We start from the raw sequence: 13,208 nt of genomic DNA on the forward strand, positions 1-13,208 counted from the left end.
GTAGCGTGCGTGTGTGTGCATGCACTAGGCAACAAATGACATTTAAAGGCTGTTACGGTTACAGAGACAAGCACGATAAACTTAGGAAATGGCATCAATAAATGTCGGTGTAAATTCAGAAGTTTGTATTTATTTTTCCTTTGTTCTTCTATCTCCTTTTGTGTATGGAGCCATATTAATGTCCTCTCAAGGTACGAATCGTAGGAAAGCTGGCAGGCTGTGTTTTTGAAGGGGACGGCTGTTCACCTTCCAAATAAGCAAGGGCAGAGGTGATACTGCGCAGCACATTTAGAGTCAGGGACCGGACAAAGATCTTTTCTGTCTGTAGCTGCTGAAGGGTAAGAACCAGATAGTAATTCTCTCAAATGTACAAAGCCTTCTTGCATTCCCAGCTTTGGTGGTTAAAACAAACAACTGGGCATTAAATCAGCTGAATATTGAATTTGTGCTTACAAGAGATGCGTTACGTCTGTAGGATGCATCATTAACCTTTGCAGCAGTTGGGCAGTGCGATAGGTCTGATGACTAAAGGATGACAAAGGCTTTAGTTTAACTGCGAAATGTAGCAATGGGATTTATTTATAGCACATAACTGAGCCGCAGAACCTACATTTTTCACAGACATGGAATTTTTCAGTTAATGGAGTTACTCATGGTAGAGGGCGGGACGTGGTAGGCAGGTGTAAGGACTCAACTCCTTGATTCAATGCCCCATGCCACCTAGCATGATGGTTTGTGTCCGTTCAGAGCCCCGTTAAGGTAAAACCACGACGTAGCAAGCTTCCTTCTGGCCTCTGAGAGACAATATTTAAAGTTTGCTCATCTTCAGCTCATGAGGTACGACGAGGCCCACTGGCAAAGCTCGTTTAGACACGCACATTCATTAGCAACCAATTGACACGAAGCACTGAAAACAGGCTGATGCCAGGGTCTTTCCACTGGCAATTGCAGAAGTCAAATCAGGGTAAAAGAGTTGCCACCAACAAAATATATTTCTTTACTTTCAGCTTGGGATTGGTTGGGCCAATTTCCAGCCTTTTCTGTGTCTCAAAAATATTCTTTCTGATATTGTATATCCGGGTATGTGAAAATATCTAAAGGAGGAAATTGTCAAAGCTGTTTCGGAAAATAAACTCAGAACATGGTGGCAAGTGAGGCGAAGGCTGTAGGGATTGAAGTCTTCTCGTGACTTCCTTTGACCTGGTATTTGCTCACCAGGAATAAACTAACGTAATCCTGAAAACTTGCACGCAACAAGCTCGAGTCTCATTAACGGTAGTGGCTAGTTAGACCCAAGGAGCTGTGCTCTGTCTGACGACGTTGAACGATAAAGTGAGAATAAAAAATACCGAGGTCTTCACCAGCCTGAAGTTTAATCCTTTGACATCTGGAAGGTGGTTTAAAAATCTCCTTTATGGTGATTGACTGTGCTCTGCAGATGACACCGCAGGAATTTACTGCACTGAAACATAACACCTTAATGAAGGGGGGGGGGGGGGGGGGGGGGGGAAGCTTTCCTTCTAATGCGAGCAACTTTGTCTGGTTTTCCCTTCAACCGCGTAACACGATGATTCAGAGATAAGCCTCGTGTGGTTGTTAAGTTGCCGTGATGGATTTTACAAAGGGGAAAAATCACGTCAAGTTTATGTAAGCTTGATAGCAGCTGCTCTTTGCAAATACATCTCAATTATGGGTAAAAAATACTAAGCCATAACTTCTATACTTATTTTAAAAACCTCTTTTTTTTTTTTTTCAGTGCCATAATTCTAAACATTAGCACTTCACTGAGGTTAGTATTTATTTATAGGTTGGATACCGTAAGGAGGTAGCCCGGGAAATGCTGCTTGATGATGGTGGTTATTGGACGTGCCGGTTAGCGACCCCTCCTATTTATCTGTATTTAATTATAGAATTACTGCCATAACGCCCTAAGTTATGTCTGAGAACAAGAGGCAATTCCGTTTGTGAGACCATTACCTGCGAGCACTCACAACTTCTTAAAGAAGTAGTAATGACCTTTGGGGTGAAATCTTTTCAGCCCAATATCAACTTTCTCTGCATGCGTGGAGCTTGGTAAAAATCAACGTCAGCCTTTTTTATTACTTGTAGACACGCAGAAAAAGATGGTTTGAATGATTAAAAAAAGCTTTTTGCAAACTTTGGGGGCCCCTGGGTAACTAGAAATGGCTCCATTTTAAAATGTTAAACTGATGGTTTTTAGGAGGTTTGTAGTTATACTAAATTAAAAATCTGGATGACAAATAAAGAAATTACGTTGGAATTCCTGAGCTTGCAAGTGTGCGTGCACATGTGCCAGTACTCTCGAATAGTGCCACTAACTGCTGACATGCAAAAGTTAATCGCACACATAAGCGTTTGCAGAATCAGAGCCAACATTTGGAAATATTTTGAGCTTTCATATAAGAAAACGCTTCGGCATATACTTAAACAATATTGATTTCACTGGAAGTAAAATATATGTTTTAGTCTCTTCCCTGAATTGAGACTATATTCCTTTTCGAGACTGAAATGACAACTGCTTTTGACCAGATGGCAAAACTCGGATAAATATGTTTGATTTTTGTTCTCTATTCTGTCTCCCTTATTCAATATTAGTGATTTTGGGGGTAAGTTAGTAACAAAATACGCTACCGCTCTGACGATGGGGTGCTTTCTCTTGCTTCCAGCTGTTAAAAAGTAACGGAATTTAATAGCGGTGATTATTTTGATGCGTAATACTACGTCATTGACTATACTCGAGCAAGTTTTCGGACAGGAAGGCTGAAGACAAGCAGCAGCTGAGGTGCGGGTTTCCTCGTGGCCAACTTGCGTGGCGGCCGAGCGCCTACCGAGCGTGCAGTCCCGACGCTCGACTCGCTGCCGACGTACCCGATCCTCTCGCGCTTGCTGGCGAGCGGATCTCAACCCGGCGCCGAAGCACGGCGAGATCCTACCGATAAACTGCGAATAATTTACCCAGACCGTATCCGAAGGCTGTGGCAGGGCGAGGAATCGCGATGGGGTCTCGCCAGTCCACCGCATTAAGCACGAGGTTATCGTTGCTATCGCGGCGAATGAGTCTAATAACCGTCAGAGCGCAGTGATTATGCAAATCATTGTACCCTGATTGAGTAATAAAAGCTATCAACCATCCGGAGTTACGGGGTTTGCATATTGTATGATTACTGAGAAATAAAATCGGAGTGGTTATGCAAATCACCCCCTTCAGCCAATCGGACCGAAAGATGCAAGGAAAAAAACCACGGATATTTATGCATCGATAACTATACAGTATCCCTGAGCTCCAGTTATTATTATTTTTGTTATTTGACTGCAGAAGTACCCAGAGGCCCCGATCAATCCGATATAAAATATAATTGTTTTCTTTTGCCTTCTGCTAAGAATCTTGACTTCTGCAGTCATTACGTTTTGGATAAACAACAACTGGGATCTGAGCCGATTTCCTGTAAGAAGGAAAACGTAAATCACCGCGTATTGAAGAAATACAGGGGGAAAAACCCAGGTATTGTCCATAAAATTAAATGTAAAAAAAACCCCGTATTTTTGCAAATGAAGTATTTTTGGGGTTTTTTTTTTTTGGTTAGTTACATTTTTGACTAATTCTACCAATGTTAGGTTGTCAATATGTGATGCCCGTGGGGGCAACCTTGCAGCCCCACGCTGGGATGATGCTTCCCTGCCAGCTCCCGCTGCTTGGAAGCTGCGGCGTTAAAGTTGTTGATGGAGGAGGGTGAGGATCATAGAATCATCGAATTGTTTGGGTTGGAAAAGACCTTTAAGATCATCCAGTCCAACCATTAACCTACACTACCAAGGCCACCAATAAACCAATTCAGGGGAGAGCAGCGATTTCATGTTTCCTGGCTTGGTGGCTGGATTATTTTTTAATGAAAGTAAAACCAGGAATCGCTAAGGTTGGAAAGGAGCTCTAAGATCATCAGTCCAACCATCAACCCAACACCCCCATGCCCACTAAACCATGTCCCCAAGTGCCACCTCTGCCCGTTTTTTGAACCCCTCCAGGGATGGGGACTCCCCCACCTCTCTGGGCAGCCTGTTCCAATGCTTGACCACTCTTTCCATGAAGAAATTTTTCCTAATATCCAATCTAACCCTCCCCTGGCGCAGCTTGAGCCCATTTCCTCTCGTCCTTCAGGAAGGATGCACCTCCTCCTGCGCTGAGAGAAAGGCCCCCAGGCCAAGCAGCCGGCGGAGCGTTCCGCGGGTAGACGCGGGCCCTCCGCGTGCGCCGTGGGGTGCGTGGGCAGGCGTGGCCCCCGCCTCTGGGAGCGAGCAACGCGGGGGCGGGGGGGAGGCGGGCAGCGGGACCCAGCGGCTGCGCGGAGGGGCGGCGGAGGCCACGCCCCCTCCGCAAACCACGCCCATACCAGCAAGCTCCGCCCCTCCGTAAACCGCACCCCTGTCAGCAACCCAGTCCCCGCCGCAAAAGCCACGCCCCCCTCCGCAAAGCCCCGCCCCCTCCGCAAAGCCCCGCCCCCCTCCGCAAAGCCCCGCCCCCCCTCCGCAAAGCCCCGCCCCGCCACGTCCCCGGCGGGCGCGGGTGCCGCCCCCGGCCATGGCGCTCACGCTGTACGCGCTGCTGCAGGCCGCGCTCCTGCTCGTCAACGCCGTGGCCGTGCTGCACGAAGAGCGCTTCCTCCGGCACGGTGAGGCGGTGCGGCGGCCCGGCCGCGGACAGCGGCGCCGGGGGAGCGGGCCCGGCGCGGCCCGGCCCACCACAGCCCACAAACCGCGGCCCGGCGGGGCCTCCTGAAGGGAGGAGCCCGGTGGCGGCACCCGGCGGAGGCCGCCCGGCTCTCGGCGGGCCCGGGGGTGCCGGTAGCGGGCTCCGGGCCGGCCCTGAGGCCCCTCCCGAGCCGGCGGGTTTGGTGGGGCCCGGTGCTGCGGCGGGAGGGATGGCGGGGGGTGCTCGGTCCTGACGCCGACATTTCTGATGATCTGGGTGACTCCGCTCCTGCCTCCGCTTTGTCTCTCTCCCTCTTCTCCCCCCGCCCCTTTAATTTTCTTTTTTCCCTCTGCATTTCTACTCTTTTGTCTTCATTTGTGCCACCCGTCGGGATGTTGCGATAGCGTTCTTCCGCCTTGTCGTGGCTTTTTTTTGATGAGGTAGCGCTTCTCTGCCTTCGCACCCTGGCGTTCCTGCGGTTACGGAGGAAAGATTTCCCCAAGGTTGGGTCTCCTCGTCCTTTAAAAGAAAACAAAATCCCACAAGCTGCCGACACAAAGATCTGCAAAGCCCCAGAAAAAAAATTACTGACTATCCAAGATTTCCCGATTTCCTGATCCAGGGAGTCCTGGCTTCTCGAGTCAGGCTGAGCTTGGGTTTTTTTGGCAGGAGCGCAGATCGTTATCCCTTCCTCCTGCTCCTCGGTGGGGTTCACTCGCTTTGGGGTTGGGGTTTTCTTTTTGCTTTCCTGATGAGCAGCAGCTGGAGGGAGATGTCAGGACGGGTCAAGCCACTGGTCAGGCCCAGGTGACTCGGGAGACTTGGGAATAACTTGGGAATAACTCCAGGCTCGTCCGAGCGGGAAGCAGCAGCTGGCAAGGCCGGTGAGGGGGAGGACTCGCCTACTGTCCCCAGCCCGGTGCCAGCGGAGTGAGAGTGACAAGGAAGGGGGAAAAAAAGAAAAATCACTCAAAAGTTGTCTCTGGAGCAAAGAAACCGGCAGGTTGCACAGTGCAGCTTCCAATATTTAGAGCCGCTCCCTTCTCTGCTCCGTTCATCCCCAAACGGGTCCGGGCTGTGACTGGGAGGACTCAAAAATCCCTGCTCCCGTCACTGGGACCACGGCATCGGCCTCCCCGCAGTGGGTAGGGGAGGGTTTGTCCCCGAAGTGCTTTGTAAACTTTCAGTACTTCTGTCGCCCTCTGAAAAATTCCCAAGTCTTTTTTTTTTTTTTTTTTTTAATAGTGGTTACAAAAATCATCATCCCGGTTTGGAATCTGTGCTGACCGTTTTCTGCCGTGCAGCTCGTTTCTCGGTGCTAAAGCATCGCTTTGTACCCAACAATTATTTCCTATTTTATCTTCTGGTAGAGGACTGCGAACAGATGTAGTTTGCTTGGTTTTATTCTGGTGGGTGGTTTGTGGTTTGGTGTTTTTTTTTTTTTTAAGTCCAAATAAACTCATATTTTTCTCTGGCATGCAGGGAATAGTAGCATATTAAAAAGGTAAGGGTTTCCTTTACAGAAACACTGATCTGTCATTACTGTTGCGTCTGTTAAAAGGTTTAACACTTTTCAGTATATTGTTTTAAAATCGCCTCTTGAAATAAAGCAAACTGGTTCGTAGTTCGGTTTTCTAATGTTAGGATAAACTTAAGGCTATTCAAGGTAGATGGCTCGTTAGTCTTGCTGGTAGCATTTGTTGCGTGGATTTGGGTTTCTCTTCTAACACGTTTTTATGTGACGCAGTTGGCTGGGGAAGCGATCAAGGGATTGGAGGGTTTGGAGAGGAACCAGGAATTAAAGCGCAGCTAACGAACCTTATTCGATCTATACGAACCGTTATGAGAGGTAAGGTGACGATCTTTTGTTTAAATGTTCCTGTCTGTAAAGTTTCGCTTCTGTGCTTTAACGAAATCATCTCAGCATTTTGACTCTTCTTTTACCAAACAGCTGCTGTTTCTGCTCGCCATTTCCCATCTGTCCTTCCTTGGGGTTCTTTCCTTCGCCCGTGGACTCTGTGTAGGAGGGCGCAGGTCCTGGCTAAGGCGCCCTAATTTTGATAAAAGCATAAAACATTCCCCGACTCCGGCTTGCGGTGCCGCCGCTGCGTCTTGTCTGTCTTTCCTTGGAGTTTGGGAGCTGGGGGAAAGCTTGGTGATCAGTGGGAGCGTGCAGTTAGCTTCACCTTGGCTAAATGCAGTTTTATGTGAAGTATCTGGGGCGGGAAATGTAATTCCTGTGATTCTTAAAGGTAAGCTGGGCTTACGTGCCTCAAAGGATGGGGAAAAAAAATAAGACTTTAATTTGGAAGTTACTGATAGTTTTCCTTACTATAAAGGACACCAAAAATTCCTTTTGTAGGCGATGGTAAAGGGGAAGTAACAAATCTTACCCGTCTTGCCCACCACAGAGTGAAAACTGATGCATTTCTTCCAAATCACAGCAAAGCCACAGATAGAAACTGACTTTGAGATGGTTTTGTTTCATTTGGAGAAAGGATTGTTTGGGCCAAAGTTAGAACATGATGGGCCACCTAAAAATATTTACTCTGTTGCTTCCTAATTTTTATTATCCTAGGCTTTGATCCTGTCTCCTTTTGCTAATCGCCGATTTTTGCATTAAGAAAATTCAGCGTTTTTTTAAAATGTTGATTGATTTTGCTCCTTAAAAGGGGGTCTCCCAAGGGAATAAGAAGTTCTGTCACTTCGTGATGTGCAGAAGAAAATTTTCACAATTGCTCTTCTTTTTTTTTTGGTTTTTTTCCCTACAGTGCCATTAATAGGAGTGAACTCAGTTACAATCATTCTCCTCCTGTTGTTTGGTTGAAGATAACTGTTGCGAAATCTTTTGGACATCCAAAGAAGCAGATTGCTGACCATCGCTGCTCTGAGTTTTCTGGGATCCAGCACGATTTACCTGTCAATTTGACATTCAACTTAAAATAATAAAGACATTATTTCTATTTATCCTATTTCCTAATGGTCACTTGCAGTTTCATTAACCGAGATAATGGGATCAATGCAACAACGCTGCAAATATATTGGACTGTGACAAGTTCTGTTGCTGCCTGTGCATAGCGTTGACTGTTAGAGTGTGCGTTGTAACTCGTCACGACGCTTGTCGATAGGATGCGGTTTTTAAATGTCTCGTTACTCAGGGATGAATTTCCTTCAGTACACTTCCCAATTTTTAAGTTAAGAAAAACAACGACGTCTCTTTATTTCAATTCCTACCGCAGTACTATTTAAGAGAATACGAATTAGGCTCTACAAACATGTTACAAGTTATTGAAGTACAGTTGTGATATTGAGGGAGACAAAAAACAGCTGGGTAAAGTCCTGATTCAGTTCTCATCGGAAGTTGAATGTTCCTGGTTTGATCGGGAACGGGATTTTTCTCTTGATGTCTGGTAGTCTTTTAAAATCAATAATGTTCCATGCTGATGGTGAAGTACGTTGAAAATAGGTGCAATTGCTATGCAAAATCTAAAAAAAGCTGTACCTAAAGCTGGGCGACTCTGTGTTCATTTAGACTAGCAGGTGATACTAGTGATTAGCATTTGTTACTGTTGCATCAAGGATTGTTATGCTTTTAAAAATGTGTGTTAAACTTCTGCGTGGTGATTAGTGTGTTGGAAGCAGGGAACCGTTTGTATTCTGAGCTGCTTGGGAAACGTGCCCTCTGCAAATGCAATTCTTTGTTAAAAAAACAGCAAATTTGCAGCCTCTTCTGTTACTGCGGCTTCTTCCCCCGCCCTCCATCTTCCTCTGTGAGATCAACAGCTTACTGAAATTGGAACGATGGGTGTGATCTTGCAGTTCTGTCACAGAGAATCTCGATGGTTGCTTTGGTACGGATCTTGTCTCAATTAAGACTGCTTAGGTCCGATGTTACACGGCAAGCCTGAACCGAAAAAGGCTGATTCTCGTGTACTTTTTTTCAGAAAAGTTGGAAGTCTTACATCTGCCAAAGTGTTTTTAGCTTGTCTTTAAAGTGGGGAAGGCCAAAGGAAACCTGGCAGTTTCATTATGACAGAACAGCTTAGTTGATCATCTCTTCTTCTGACGTCTTGATGACTAAAGCGTACGCTGTTGTACACAAAGATAAATCTGTAAAACGTGTGAATGAATTTCACGATCTTCAATTGCGGTGTTTTGCAGAGTAGAGTATATCCAGGAGGAGAGCTTTATGTTGTTCCCCCTTTTTTTTTTTTTTTTTTAGTGAAAACTTGTAAATAAATTCTGAATTTCTAAGCTAAGCGCTTTCTTTCATAACTCGCTCTGTATCTGTGCACAGTGGGAGTATCTCAGAACTCAGCTTCGTCCTGTTCCAGATACCAGCGTTACCGTTCTTACACGAAATACTCTTTTTCTCATCCCTGTGGCACTTGCGTCATCTCTCTGCTGTCAAGCTGTATTTTGGTTTATGTAGCAAACCTGATGAGCCATGGTAACGCTGGCCTGAGGCAGAATAGGATCGTGCTAGTCTTTAAATTCTAAAGTAGGTAGACCTATTGTAAAGTATTCCTTATAATCTTCATGTAATTCAGAGGTGTGGAGGGTACAGTGTGGATCAGTTGTTTTCATGTATCTGTCTTTCAAGGAAACCAGACGGTATGCACGTGGAACAGATAAAACACGGAAGGTGTGCAGGCCTTTTTGTATTTTTTGTAAAATTTTTGCCAAAAAAAGCAGTGGTAGATGTTTCCATTGCTGATGCATTGGATTGGAGTACTGAACGATTTGAAGCACAGCTTGAGTATAATTTCCTTTTTGTCTTTATTGACTGGTAAAACACTAGTTCTTATTAAAATAAAAGCCAGTACTAAAGATTACAAGTAAAAAAACAGGTAAAAAGCGATTTCCCCTCTCTTCCTGTCCTTTCAGGAAGGCTGAAGTTTCAATGCATGGCTTACAGCACGCGGGCAGATCATTTCAAAATTAATTAGGCATATGCAGTAAAAAGGAGCAGCGGTTCTGTGCAGCAGGAATCCTGGTTTTGAGGCAAAACTGGGACATGTTTTACCCGGCAGATGCAAAATAGTGATTCAAAGTGGGGCAGAGGCTGAAGATCGGGTCTCCCAGGTAATGCGCAGGGATGAGGGCGAAAGGGTGAACAGCAAACAGGCAGAGAGGGAAGGAGCGTAGAGAGAAACAGCAAGGGAGTAGCTACACTGCCGCCGTCTCCTCGCGTGGCTTTGAGCAGTTCTGAAATGTGTCTGCTGTGACCAAGTTTAAACAAAGTGAAGCCCCTCAAACCGGGCAGGGGCTCGGGTTCCTCAATAACAGGGAACATGCAAAAAAGCTTCCACGTGCAAAGTAGCCTGTGATGCAGTAGTCACTTCAAACCATGAACAGCATTGTCACTTGTACCCGGCACAGAAATGACAATAATCAGAACGTGGGACATGGTTTAGTGGGCATGGGGGTGGTGTGTTGATGGTTGGACTGATGATCTTGGAGGTCCTTTCCAACCTTAATGATTCCTAGTTTTACTTTCATTAAAAAATAATCCAGCCACCAAGCCAGGAAACATGAAATTAATTATTACTCTCCCCTTAACTGGTTTAGTGGTGGACTTGGCAGCATTAGGTTAATGGTTGGACTGGATGATCTTAAAGGTCTTTTCCAACCCGAATGATCCTATGACTCTCTTTTACAGATCAGGATGACAATTAAGACTTTAGAATAATTGGCCAATTTCTAGTAAGGATTTGTAAACAGAAGATGCTTTCACAGCAGTAAATTGCAGTGGTGGTACCAGTTGTGGCTGGCTGTATGGTGAAAATGAAGCTTGTGGGACACTTGGAATCGTAGAATCGTTTAGGTCGGAAAAGACCTTTAAGACTATCGAGTCCAACCGTTAACCTAACGCTGCCAATTCCACCACTAAACCATGTCCCCAGGTGCCACATCACAGAGTCTTTAGTGCAAATACAGATGGGAATAAGGGATCCGTTCTTTATACCTGTACTGTTAAAGGTTTTGTTTTGAAGGGCAAAGGTTTTGTTTTGAAGGGCACGGGGACAGGCAAAGGGAAAAGCAAGAAGGTAACGGGTTTGAACACAAATAAAGGAATCTCACACTCACTCTAATTATGTTTGACATCTCCCCTTAGGGTTGCAATGTTATGAATTTAGAATTGTACTGTCTTATATACCTTGGATTTTTTGATGTACCATCACAATCTACAGCTGTGAATGTATATAGAATCGTTTAGGTTGGAAAAGACCTTTAAGATCATCCAGTCCAGCCATTAACCTAACGCTGCCAAGTTCACCACTAAACCAGTTAAGGGGAGAGTAGCATTTTCATGTTTCCTGGCTTGGTGGCTGGATTATTTTTTTAATGAAAGTAAAACTAGGAATCACTAAGGTTGGAAAGGCCCTCTAAGATCATCAGTCCAACCATCAACCCAACACCCCCATGCCCACTAAACCATGTCCCCCAGTGCCACCTCTGCCCGTTTTTTGAACACCTGCAGGGATGGGGACTCCACCCCCTCTCTGGGATAAGTATATCATACTTAATTCATTGACGTGCCCTTATTTCTCACGAAATCCTAACTGCAATAGCTTAAAATGCAATTGCACCCGACCATGTTTTCTGCGTGCTGCCTGTCCTGCAGACGAGCACCGCACGCTCCGCTGCCCTCGCAGGCAGAGCGCCGGCTCCACAGCCTGGGGCTTGCTGCTCTCCCAGGCGACACAGGGCCCTTACAACGACGCGTTTCCACCGAGCAGCTGCAGGACGCCGGCCTTCCAAACCTCCCCAGGCACCCGGCTGGGCCGCTGCAGCCGGGAAGCGCTCCGGGGCCGCATCCCCCGGCAGCCCGGCCCCGCTGGGGGCATGGGGCGGCTCTTTGCCGCCTCCTTCACCCCCTCAGCCCGCGGCTCGGGGCTCAGGGCCGGCCCAGAGAGGCTCCCGCCGCGCCCGGGGCCGCCGCCGCTTCCCGCCCTCCGCGCTGAGGCGGCCCTGAGGGCCGACGCGGGCTGCCCGCCGCGCTGCCTGCCGCCGCCTTGCCGCAGCGGCCAGCCGGGGACACCGGGCCCCTGAGGGCTGAGCGCTGCCGCCGTTCCACGCCGGGCCGCGGCTCTGGTTGCCGTGCCGGGAGCAAGGCGGGTACCGGCGCTCGGTCGGGCAGCCCCGGCTCAGGCAGGGCCCCGCGGGGCGGAGCGGCGGCGGGTGGCAGCGGGGCGGCTGGAGGCAGGTTAGTGCCGGGGAGGCAGCGGGGGGGGGCTGCCGCCAAGCTGCGCTCCCCTCTTATCCGAGTGGGCCCGCCCGCCTTCCATCAGGGCGAACGGGCGGGCGGAACCATCTGCGTGAGGGAAAGGGGAGCCCGCCGAGCTCGGGGACTCCCCCTCCGGAGAATGGGCCAGCCCAGCGGCCCATTGTAAACTGGCGGAGAGAGGCGGTGCCATCTCCTTGGCTGGGGTGAGGCGGGGGAGCTGGACCTGTATGCCCTTTCCAGTATGGCGAAGGGAGGGGAAGGCATCCTCGACGGCGTTGTGGGGCGGGGGAGCGGCCCCGGGGCTCCCCAGCGAGCAGGGAGGCACTCGGAGCCCCCGGCTGCTCAGGGGGCAGTGGCGGGCCCACAGTGGGAGGCCGTGTGGGCTCTGTGTAGGGCTGGCTGGGTGGCCCTGGAGCCCCGCTCCCCTCAGGGCAGCCGGCCCCGGCCCGGGGCTCACCGGTGGCTTCGGGGGCTCCGTTCGCTGCCTGCCTTGTGCCGTTGTCCCAGGGAAAGGCCTGGGCTTTGCTGGCAGCACTGCGTAGGCCCTGCGGTGGGGCCTGGGGGAGAGGAGGAAGGGGAGCTGGGGGGGTCCGGCCCTCTGCCATGGAGAGCGGCCCCAACGCACCTGGGCCATTGCAGACCTTCCCCTGAGGGGACGAGGCCTCTTTGGCGTAGGTTGTGAGCACCTTGTTGCGTCCATATGCAGCACGTAGGCCCCTTAGGCTGCTGCAGACCAGGTGGGCGTTGAGCTGGATGGTCCCTCGTGTCCTGACCAGCCTGAATTACCGTACGGCCTCATCCCGTGGCTGTAGCTGTAACCCAGCACGACGGTGAGCTTCCCCTAACGCGTTGGGCTGCGGTTATGAAAACTGAGGTGCTGGGGTTTTTCAGGACTTAGGCGGTGAGCTTTACGCTTCAAATCAGCTATGCTGAAAACTGCCTCTGCGAATAACTTCCATACCACCTGGATAAGTACACTATGAATAGGAGAACCAATGGAGATCTTGGGTAAAAGAGGAATAATAAAAAAAAAAAATCCCATTTCTGCTAACCTAGGATATTCTATCCTAGCTGCGCTATCCATGCAGGCATGGTGCAGTTGCTCTGCAGTGGTGTGTCTTTGGCTAGAGAATTTATATAATAGCACCTGCTTCATTCCTCTTTGTAATCTCTCTTGGAGCTCAAAATTCCCTGTGCTAGAGTTGAAGTGCCTGAGGGAAGAGAGTTTTTTTGTCATGGAGATAATGTGGAGTCATGCAAAGTCCGTTC

The 13,208-nt window shown here is 48.7% G+C and overlaps 1 protein-coding gene across 2 annotated transcripts; it reads left to right on the forward strand.

Annotated features, from left to right (window-relative positions):
• Window positions 1–4,597: 4,597 nt before the first annotated feature.
• On the forward strand, window positions 4,598–7,680 carry IER3IP1 (immediate early response 3 interacting protein 1). 2 transcript variants are annotated; one of them, XR_012831869.1, is made up of 4 exons: window positions 4,598–4,688; window positions 6,456–6,557; window positions 6,660–6,960; window positions 7,480–7,501. XR_012831869.1 is itself a non-coding variant. In XM_075726644.1 (3 exons), the coding sequence occupies exons 1-3, from the start codon at window positions 4,598–4,600 to the stop codon at window positions 7,533–7,535; spliced, it is 249 nt and encodes an 82-aa protein (XP_075582759.1). In that variant the 3' UTR covers window positions 7,536–7,680. The 2 variants fall into 2 exon arrangements, 1 of the variants encoding a protein (XP_075582759.1); XM_075726644.1 differs by lacking the exon at window positions 6,660–6,960 and having other exon boundaries at window positions 7,480–7,680.
• Window positions 7,681–13,208: the final 5,528 nt, after the last annotated feature.

This window comes from Pelecanus crispus, chromosome Z (assembly GCF_030463565.1).
Source record: "Pelecanus crispus isolate bPelCri1 chromosome Z, bPelCri1.pri, whole genome shotgun sequence".
NCBI lineage: Eukaryota > Metazoa > Chordata > Aves > Pelecaniformes > Pelecanidae > Pelecanus > Pelecanus crispus.